Source organism: Dermacentor silvarum, chromosome 11, assembly GCF_013339745.2.
Source record: "Dermacentor silvarum isolate Dsil-2018 chromosome 11, BIME_Dsil_1.4, whole genome shotgun sequence".
Classification (NCBI taxonomy): Eukaryota; Metazoa; Arthropoda; class Arachnida; order Ixodida; family Ixodidae; genus Dermacentor; species Dermacentor silvarum.
In genome coordinates, this window is record NC_051164.1 from 29,855,649 (window position 1) to 29,866,813 (window position 11,165).

At 47.8% G+C, this 11,165-nt stretch overlaps 2 protein-coding genes across 2 annotated transcripts; one reads left to right on the top strand and one right to left on the bottom strand.

Annotated features, from left to right (window-relative positions):
- Nucleotides 1–800: 800 nt before the first annotated feature.
- LOC119433860 (60S ribosomal protein L15) lies at nucleotides 801–6,614 on the bottom strand. The gene is made up of 4 exons (XM_037701135.2): nucleotides 6,500–6,614; nucleotides 4,017–4,207; nucleotides 2,749–2,885; nucleotides 801–1,134 (listed from the first exon to the last, which is right to left on the bottom strand). Exons 2-4 carry the CDS (start codon nucleotides 4,186–4,188, stop codon nucleotides 820–822), a joined length of 624 nt encoding a protein of 207 aa, XP_037557063.1. The 5' UTR covers nucleotides 4,189–4,207; nucleotides 6,500–6,614; the 3' UTR covers nucleotides 801–819.
- Nucleotides 6,615–6,840: 226 nt separating this feature from the next.
- On the top strand, nucleotides 6,841–8,028 carry LOC119432374 (DNA-directed RNA polymerase II subunit RPB11-a). The gene has a single exon (XM_037699541.2). It carries the CDS (start codon nucleotides 7,074–7,076, stop codon nucleotides 7,425–7,427), a length of 354 nt encoding a protein of 117 aa, XP_037555469.1. The 5' UTR covers nucleotides 6,841–7,073; the 3' UTR covers nucleotides 7,428–8,028.
- Nucleotides 8,029–11,165: the final 3,137 nt, after the last annotated feature.

Consider the following 11,165-nt stretch of genomic DNA (forward strand, 5'->3'; position numbering starts at 1 on the left):
CTGGGTCGAAAAGGAACCCGGGTAGGAGGGCAAGACAAGCACATGTCCACGACAGCTTTTTTTTTTTCTATTATTACATGAAAGCAGAAATTTTTTATTGTGAAAACTGTTGCCACGAAATCTGAACACTTGCAAACTATTCAATATCGAACACTGCCGTTTGCACACCCCTACAGTGTAAAAATAGCATCAACACATTCACTAGGAGAGCAGACTATTGTTGAGTTGCTATAAGTCATATACGCCACAGATACCTTCGTCACATCAGATATCAGCAAAAACGCTAACCCCAGATTTACTTCATTATACCCAATAGCTCGTTACATCCATGTTCGTTATATCGAAGCAAGGAACACACAATTATAAGGCACACCCCCAGCACATTTAAGGGGCCTATCAGCCAGAGCTCCACGGCTTTACTCCTACAACCTCTGGAAAAGGTGTGCACCATTAATTCAGGCACAAGCGCAAGCCAACTTACCGACTTAAACGAACCGATTCGTTCCATAAGACCGTGGCACCTGTCCCGATTCTTGAATTATGTTCAGTCTCAACTCTGCAGAGTGTCACAAGGCTAGGGCTCTCAAGGTGGCTATGTCCCAGAGAAAGCAGGGCTCACACATCGTACACACCGCCGATTCTTTCATTGATTTGGTGTTACACAAAGAGAGAGTGGAGGCAGACAATGGAGCCCTTCTGGTTGCATGACGAGACCCACAACGTTCTCTGTACAGCATGGAGTTGGCAGTATAGAGATAGGAGCTAGCTTCTTGACACTAAAGAAAGACCCAACACACACAAAGGGGGCCAAACAAATGTTTAATGGCTCGAACGTTTGCGGCGCAGCTGCAGCGTGTTTCGGCGCTTCCAGCAGGCACGCCGTGAGCCACCCACGGTCTTGGTGTAACGGTGACCCTTGCCCAAGCCACGCGACTTGCGGCCGGCCGAGGTGAGGCCACGCAGCTCGCGGTGCTTGTGCACGGCCTGGCAGATCCAGTTGGCCTTGGGGTCGCGCCGGATTGCCTTGTGGAACGGGTCGACCAGGATCACCTCGTAGTACTTGTACGTAGAGTCCTGAGCCACCCAGTAGGAATTCAGCACCCGCATGGCCTTGCACCGACGACCCACTCGCTCCTGCAATGACCGGCAAAAAGGACATGATTCATGAGTATACACGTGCAAGCTGGGCACCACACAAGTTGAACTGACAGGATAAGCCAATACACAGAAGGAAGCAAAAAGACTAACACTGACCACACCCTATGCTAGAAACTTTAACGCGCTGCTCAGAGTGTGTTCTACAACAATTTTTCGAATGGATTCAGAAGCGACAGAGAGAACGTAAGAAACATGTGGATCCCACGCACTGTGAGAATCTATGTAAGCAAAGCTTTCTGTGCCGATTGGAAATAATTAGCAGTAATGTTGACAGCCAATTGTTTCATTTCTTCAGCGTATAGTGCAATGCGTGCAACATTGCTGTTTGTGTAGTAGTCGTCAACATGCTCAATTACTCGAACAGCATTGCAACACCACATTTCGCACTCCGCTCACTAATACAGTCACAAATTCAAACAGTAAGAGCGTTACAGTAAAACATTGTTTACTTGAAAAAAAAAAAAAAAAACGAACTCGTCCTCTGGTCCCGACAGGCGTATGCATTATTCAATGCGATCAAACTCATTAATTCGTACAACGTTAGGAGCTCAGCGAGCGAGGCGGCGCCGCAAATGAGAAAAAATGGCACTAGGGTCCAACTGAAACGAAGCGGCAGAGTCCCGCATCACCATAGTCATCAGCGGAAATCGTACATGAATGACAGCAATGCTGTAACACTTCATGCCTATTTCTGCCTTTAAAAAAGCCTTTATTATTGCGTTTACCATCGCGCACAACACCGCGTTGGCCACGTGGTTTCGCAATTGCATAGTCGCCCACTTTGCGTCGATTGCATCCGCAGTCGTGGCAAGCAGTAGTTCGTCTTGACTCGGCGCGTGCCTTCAGCACTGCTAAGTTGCCGTTCATAATCGCGTTGATAGCGGCCGTCGTTTCCTCCGCAGCGGTTGCGACAAACAGTCGTTTCGTTTTGATTTGGTGCAAAGCTGTCAAGGATGAGTAGCACCGGCTACATCATGATGGACGAACAATCTGTTGACCATCAGCACACTGGCGAAAAAATAATCGGGATGCGCGAGTGGTCTTGCAGAGCATGTCGCAAATAAAGGCATGCGTCACGGCCGAGCTGTGAAGGAAGTTGCGAGGCCTCATTCGCCACTGCGAGAGCCAATGAGCCAAAAGATGACGATAATTGCAGCTTCCGTACCGCTTTTGTGCAAAATAATAACAGGATTTGCTAATTCATTTACTAAATAAAAGCATGCTGACGTAGTAAACATTTGCTTATTGTTTTCTGGATACCCTCGATAATTCGACATTCGGTTAATTCGAGCATTCTTTTTTCCGGTCCCGTGAAATTTATACATTTGTCAACTCAGAATTGCGGAGGTGCTTCATATGGCAACAGCTCCACCCTCTCTGTCTGCAGTGATAAGTGACACCATGAGCTAAGGAAGTATCAGACAATGAGTTTAAAAAAAGAAATCTGCAATATATCAAGTAAACCCCCCCCCCCCCTTACTGCACTTAACAAGACAGATGGCACACTCATTGCAATCAACCACATACAGAAGTGCAATCAGTAACATGCAGTAAACCTCGACAAGGCGCTACAACACACATGGCACCCACCTCAGCGATGGATTGATGGTTGCGCACGGGCTTCAGGCTGTTCACACCGTGGTTCTTGGGCTTGCCGTAGGTGCAGCCCTTGGGCACCTGCTTCTTGCGGCCACCACGGCGCACCCGGATGCGGTAGATCACGTAACCTGCGCCAACGGTAACCCCCACCATTTGTCAGCGAGCACAAGTGGCAAAATGTAGCAATGGCAAGCATGAACTGCAGTTATTTCTCCGACAGCAGCCCGTTCAACCAGCCCAAACACAAGGCACACCTTCCACTCACATGCCACCAACAGAAGCACTTGGCTCAGACGATACCATAAGAACCGTACATCGCTCCACACTTAAAACTGGGATTGCTGCGGAAGCTTGAAGAAATGTGTCTCGGCACATTTCGCGAGTCTGTTTTATCTGTAATGTCTTTTACCAGCTAACTTATTATATTAGTACTAGAATGCTTGGAGTTGATAATTGCAGAATCGTTGTGTCCCATGACAGTCGCATGTGGAGACGGAGAAGCCTTCCTTTCGTGGGTGGCGCACGGGAATCGCAAGTGTTACCAGCTGTGAGGTCCCTCCAACATTGCTAAGTATCTTTGGGCACCAGCTAACGATCAGTGCAGAAAGTCCCACCGGCACTCCCGTCATCCCACATCTGGTTAATATACCACATTTCTGCTGTTACAGAAAGCGCAGCCATCCATACCTCCACTGATAAGTCGGAAGCCCCTTTTTACCTAGCGCATTCCCTTAGAGGGAACCCTCAGCGATGTAAACTAAAGTTAGCTGGTCTACTCGAAGTGTAAGTTGCAAGCGTTATAAATGCTTTCCGAATGTGTGCGTGGGCGTCATCCATTTGCTCGAGCTTGTACTGTGCCACTATTGACGGGCAGGCATATCCCATCTGCAGCACGCCCTTGGCATTCCCTCTTATTGCTGCACATGCAACATGCAGTTTTTCTTGACAAAGACTGCAGGTAGTGCAAAAAGTTGCTCTAGCCTCGGCAGCACTGCTACTACGTATGAAACTGAGCATCAGCTAAAAGTCATCGCCACAGGAGCAGGATGTCATTTTACGTGGGCAGACATGAATTCCGTGAGGATGTCATTTTACGTGGGCAGACATGAATTCCGTGAATAGCACCAATCGCGAGGCAGTTTGGTGCGGAAATAAGCAGGTCGCCCTAGTTGGTGTAAATATAAGTTGCTCGATCGCGCCGCCTCCGTCACTCGCTTGTGTGAGTGCCGCCTACAGAACAAGGTGGACACTGGCCTTACCCTGCTTGGCACGATAGCCAAGTCGGCGCGCCTTGTCGGGCCTGGTGGGGCGGGGTGCACGGTGGCACGTGTTGAGCTGACGGTAGTGCCAGCAGCGCAGTCGCAGCAGGAACCGCATCACATCCGACTGCTTCTTGCGCCACAGCTCTTGCATATACTTGTACGCCCCCATGACTGCTTGTTGGGCCCGCCTGCAAGAAGCACAGCGAGACATCACAAAGCTTTCCAGTGGGGCTATTCAAGCAGGAATGCATGAAAGACACTGCAGAAGAACAGAGGCTACGTATGCTGAATTGCGTTTATTTACAATTTTGTATTGTGCTTCACACGCTGCTTTTATATGTAAAACCTAAGCAACCTATCAACTCGCGTTGAGCAAATTCATTTCTAGTAGTGCAGGCATCCCTCTTCATATCACAGCGTCTCTTAGGCTTGCACAGTGCTCATCGCTTTGAGTGCAACATTAGTACCGCAGTGGTGGCCTAGCGGTAGAGCATCCGCCTCGTATGCGGGAGGTACCGAGCTCTCAAATCCCAGCGCCTCCGGGAACTAATGGGTAGAGATGCCCCCTGGCCCAATGCATGGCTCTCGTAGGGGTTCACATCTCGAAAGAGGGCCCAATAGAGATTTCAGGACTTGTCTCTGGGCGCCTCTTGTCAAACCACAGACAGCCTTGTTGAAGAGCATCCGCCGCGGCTGTGGGAGGCAAGTGCTGCCGCCGGGTACCTACCGGTAAAATAGGTACAAGCGCGCTCCCGGCCTGGTGCTCGGCCATTATGGGATCTCAACGCTTGGGAAGAGGTGTTTGTCCTCAACCCGAAGGCGTCCCCACCTCAATAGGTGTTTGGGGCGCCACATGCGAAATGGCCGCCATGGGAGCGGCCCAAACATCGCTTGTATTTTGTGCTCACAAGGGTTTCAACGAGAATTCAGGGCGCAGGCTCCTTTCCCAAGCGTATCACCCCTGAAGGAAGCCGAACGCCAGGCCGGGGCACGCTTGTACCCATTTGAACCAGTGGGTGCCCGGCAGTTGTGGGAATCGAACCCATCTCCAGCCGAGGCAGGCGCTCTACCACTAGGCCACGGTCGTGGTGTCTAGGCGGTTTCACTCCATCAATTGGATATGGAAGAATGTGCAAGACTCTGCAACTAGGATCAGGATAGCGCAACATTCCGATTCAAATTCTTTTCCTTCTCACGCACCATCAGTGGTGCCCCATCTATCTTCGCCAAAATCAGCAGTGGATGATCAAGGGACAGAATAGAGAAATCTTCTACTGGCAAGTAGGCCTTCCTTATGAACATTGCTCAGCAAGTTTATTTTGTGTGCACAAGCACGACTGCTTCTCGATACGTCCAACTAACGCATCAACTTGCTCTTGGCAAGGCTTGTCAGTTTTCTGTGACACCGGAAGGCTAGAAAACAGCAAAACTTGCATGGAACGACTTTTGGCAAAAGGGAGCATATGCTTTCCTTACGACAACTCGCATTTATTTGCCCACTGCAATGGTCACGCGCACACAGTTAAGTTCAATCACATTATCTACCTACGAAGGGTAAATGATGCATAATGGAGGCTAACTGAACTAAATTAGGTGAGAGAGCCATATGTACCACTGTCTCAAAAGAGGCTTCCTTGTATTCGTAATCAGTAATGTTGACTTTGCTATGCCTTGTAATTAGCGCGTTAATTAGTCATCATAGTGCTATTGCATTTTACTTATAGTGTAAATACCTTGCCTATGCATCAACAATAAATAAAGGCATTCTTGACACTTCGGCGCATGTCTTCATCTGGCCATAATTTCATGATGGGGCTCCCCCATATTGCCAATTCGAAAAAAAAAAAAAACATTACGGCTACGCACGCCTTGGTTTAATATTGGTTGCAGTCGGTTTAATCCAGCCGCGATGATTGATCCACACCTCGTTTTGACAAGAAAATTACAGCTCCTGTCATCGAATGCACACCCACGATGTACTACGCAACATGTCGCACAACCGTTTATTCTTGCGAGAACTACGACATTCAACTGAACACCGATCAGCCTGCTAGCGGGCAACTGAATCAGCCAGCCCAGATATAGAAACACATGGTCGCGACATAACCGGGGATGCAACACTATACGAAGGTTTTGCTTAATGCGTTACAGGTGTTGGCACCGACGTCCGCCAAATGCCAATATTTAAGATACTTCACGGCCTACTAAACAACTTTCCGAAAACTATCCTTCTTTCATGACAAAGCGTAGACTTTTCAGCATTCTTGCTAGCGAATGCCAACCCGATCGACATGGTCGCTAAGGCTCGTAACATCCGAGATTATCGGCATGTCTTGCGATCTCAAATCGGCGAAATATTGCCACCGTAACCACAACCGACAACTAATGTACACACTCTCCTATAGCCTGTGGCTATATTTCGAAGTGAAAGGCAGATTTAAGGGGATTTAAACACTTGAGTATTACGGAGACATACGTACCTAACCGGCGCTCTACACGGGAAAGAACCAAAAGAGAAATAAGTAGAATTCTCGGCAAGTCACACTTAATCGAGAATCCACGAGACGTTGTTTCATTGTGGCTGTTTCTTTTTCAAAATCTCGCCAAACGTAGAATATTTTTTATTTTTAGTACATATCAGTTTGCTGTATAAAATTTATTATTTTAAATAAATAATAAATTACTATTAGATATAAGCTACTTTTCTCGTTATATTTTTACGCTGTAAAGTTAGGTACAACTACTTTTGGTTTTGCTTTGGGGAAGGTGGTAAATTGTAGCGGTGCGGCATCTGGTAATCTTTAGTGTGACTGTGAGTCTGCGTCATTTTGTCGTGGCGAAGTAGCTGTGGGGCCGTTCTCGTCGTGTTCGTTGGCACAAAAAAATTTCTTTGTACTGAACTATCGCACTCTGACGGTCGCTTACCTGTCGCTCGCCTACAATCTAGTGGTAGGAGCGACTGCTGCTGCCCCTTTCGGAAACGCTACCGAAGTCGTCAACACCACCGACGCCATTCGTCTTCGAACGTCCGTGTGATCCGCGCAGAGCACCGCGATGAACGCACCGCCGGCATTCGAGTCGTTCCTGCTGTTCGACGGTGAGAAAAAGGTCACCATCGAGAAGGACACGAAGGTGCCGAACGCGGCCATCTTCACGGTCAACAAGGAAGACCACACGCTGGGCAACATGATCCGCGCGCAGCTGCTCAAGGACCCCTGCGTCCTCTTTGCCGGCTACAAGGTGCCCCATCCGCTCGAGCACAAGTTCATCCTGCGCCTACAGACCACGCCGGACAACACCCCGCAGGAGGCCTTCACCAACGCCATCACCGACCTCATCAGCGAGCTGTCCTTGCTCGAGGAGCGTTTCAAGGAGGCCGTGCGCGAAAAGCACGACGGCCTGGAGTAGCGATTCAATCTCGCTGCTCTGAACTATACCAAGCAGATGGATCTTGGTGCACGGTGGTTGGCTCGTGTCTTAAGGATGTCGCAGCGCAAACAAGGAGAGGACCCGCTGAAGAAAACGCACGTAAAACTGCCTGCGTCGCTCGACAACATCACTTGCTTTCTTGGGTTCTTCTAAGCACCTTTCCTCAAGCGTTTATCAGGCTTGCTTTGTCGCGGCGCCTGTCCGCTGTTTGCGCTAAAGCTTTTTTTTTTTTTTTTTTGTACAGAACGAGCCCTGTCAGTTAGTTCCGTTGTAGTGTACTGCGCGAATCGTGCGTTTCAAGTTTTTCCAGCGAAGTCATCGGAACGTGGGGGTAGGGTGCGTGACCTGGGGGAATAGCGGCGACTGCTGCCTCAACGGCCGTGGTCCACACAGTGCCGCATTGGAGCAGCCTCACTTTGGCGAGTAGTTTTGCGACCGTTGGCGAGTCAAGTGTCGCCACGAATGCCCTCGGAATGTCGCCAGCTACGCCAAAAATACTCTGCCGAGGCTGGCTTTCACTGTCACGTTTATTTGTTCCCCGAACTCCTACTCCTTTGTTTTGTCTCCTAAAAACCAAGTTTTTGAAAGATTGCATGAGCATGGAGTTCATTATTGGGATACTCTTTCTGAGGAATATTTCACATTCATTTAAGGTTCTGGTTGACCGATGTGGAAATTTGTGTAATGAGAGAGGGCCGTGTATTGGGGGTCGCACATTTGATGACTGGAAATGTATCGTCCCACCTTGTAGTAAAATAATGAAAAGAAATTGAATAAATAAATTGTGCCCTGGTACCTCTTTTGGAACTGTTACATATAGAACATTCAATCTCAGTCACTGAACAGATCTTCGTAGTTCTCTTAACCAACCTAAGGTTCGTTCGATTCGCCTGCACCACTGTGGACCAGTTCACAAGACATTCAGAAATTGTTCAGCTCGATTTCTGCAGTGCAGGCACAGGCGCACACTTGAAACAAATGCTAAGGTGCAGACGTGGTGCAGGCGTTATTTCTGACTAATGTGCATGGAGTGTGTAAGTTTCAGAGGTCCTGAAGTGCAAGTGTGACCAGCTTCTGGAGTGTGCGTACACACCACACTTGCGTAGACACATCAGACATGTGTAAGTGGGGTTTTAACGGCGCTTGCACCCATGTGCTGCGTCGTCTGCTGCACCGCTGCTTCGCACCTGTACGCCTGCACCACGTCGGGACCGACAGTGCAGTGGGTGCAGCAAAATCGTGAACCAGCCCTGCACCTTTTGCAACAAATAGCGTGGTTCAGCGGGTGCCACTGCTGCACCGCTGAAACGAATGGCAGGTGCAGCACCTTGTGAACTGGCTCAGGTGGTGTAGGCGAGTCAAACGTACCTCTAATGTTTTCAGCAGGGTTTTGAACCGGAACTGAAGCAAAAACCATAGCTAAACCATTATTTTCAGCCGAAGTTGAACTTTTTGGAGGCACCGGTTTGACCACATGTTCAGCACAGGGCTGTTCTTGCTGAAATTGTATGATCGTGGAGTTCCCTGCACTGATAAATGTGGACGACGTCTCTTGGGTCAATCTTCGCAGCATGCCGAGTGTTACCTCTAATCAGTCATGGGGCTCGCCGCAGTGATCTCGTTGGCTGACTCTACAGTATGCAGTGTCGGCCCGCACTGTCTATACCTATTAGCACCAGTTAATAGGTGCAACATATTTATATTTTACACCTCGGAATTGGTAGTAGCAGCAAACTGTGCGACTCCCGTTTTTACATTTGTCATCAACGCAGCTTATGCACCACCTCGCGCTCCACTCAAACTATTGCTCAACGAAATTTGAGTTAGCAGCACTCGCATCATGCACTTATTTGTAACTGCCGACAACTTCAATACGAAACACTAACTTTGGGGCACGGTTGATGAAGATACACGTGGTGCACAGTCATCACAATTCGCATCTGCAAATGATCTCATAGTACTCAATAACCCTCGATTTGTATCGCACGTTGCTCACAGCTGGCTGGATGGCAGGTTAGCATCTCTTGCTCTTGCCTCATACGGGTACGAGTGGTCCGCAACTCTATCAAAACATTAAATTCTCCCTTTTCTGTGAAAACAAGCCTCAACTAAAATGCCTTACAATATTGGGAACACAAAAAATTCTGGAATCGCTCTCCAATTATAATTGCTTCGACAAACTGCTCTTCATCCAAAAGAAGCTCTACAATTTGTCATCAATAATAAGAAGAACATAAACTTTATTTTCAAATCAATCAGATTTGAGTCCGGTGTCTTTTTAGTGGGTCTGGGCACCCACCGCGGACGCGGTTCCGAGACCTTTTCTCGTAGCGGCTTCCTCAGCTCGCTGGACGGCCCAGAGTTGTGCTGTCAGGTTCGAGCTGAGCAGTGCGGTCTTCCAGCGCGAGCGGAGGCTGGCGGTGGAAGAGACGGAAGGGTCGGCACTGCCCGAATTGTTTTTTAAATCCTGACACTCCCATAACATGTGATTCAGTGCCCCAACCTCGCCACATGACGTGCATCTGTTTCTATTGTACGTGTCTGGTTTTTCTGCTTCTCGTTTGGTTTGTCATCAATAAACTCTATATTATTTTCATACGCTTGCATAAAACACATTTACGATCAGGGCTGGTATTTTATAGCGATGCCTTTTTCAATGCAATGCCTTTTCGCGTTTGTGAGAGGCCGCATTCAACGCTCTGCCCAAGGAAGAGCGTCGCTTGACCACTCACAAATTCGAAAAGTGCCGAATGGCATTAGCATCGGCAAAAGGCATCACAACAAAATCTCGGCCAATTTGTTCCTTGACCAGGTGAGAGCTATTCCTGGTCGACGCCAGATTTGACGATTGATAAACGCATCAGGGCATAGGCGTTATCGAAAAACAACAGAACCCCACTTCAAAAATTTTAGAAATCATACTACTGTGATGCTTTCGCCACTAATGAAGTGCAAATTGATCTTGCCAGAACGTCTGCCTGCAAGCATCGTTGCACATCGTTAAGAATGTGAAATATATTCGGCCTCCCATTCCAAATCTCATTTGGAAAACAGCACACCACAGAACTTCCATCGTGTCCACTTCCGGACGGTGCTTTCACAACAAATGTTTTACACTCCGCCAAGTTATTAGCCATACAAATTTCTGTAGATGATCTATCCACTGACGACAGTTGTATTGCATTAGGCTTCGACAATTAATGGCTACACATAACCACAATCTGACTAAGACGTGCCCTTCACCAGTGGAGAAATTGAACACGACTTGGTTAACACCTGATCTGCTCAGTGGTGGGACGGTCTCATTCTTCCCATGTTGAAAATATTTTTCATAAGCAACCGACATTTTTCCTTTTTATATTCAACTATTGTTTAAAAGATATTTGTTGACAAAGAGGTCAGATTAGTTTTATTGCAAAACATAACCATCTCCTTAATTCACTCTCATCATACCAGCCTAATGTAATGAAATCCATTTTTTGGTAAATTTTTAGAACTTTTTAATTCCACTCAATATTATATCCTATACTCTAGTAATTTACTCCATCCTAAACAATATGGTTTTGCACGTGAGTAGAGCGCACCCCTCCTACTCCGTAAAACATGCAGTCAAATGAAGGACGAAAAGTTACACTCTTTAGTTATCTCTCTCGTTTTCAAAGGTGCTATCGACAGCATTTGGCATCGCACAGCATTACAGTTCCTCATAACTGCCCT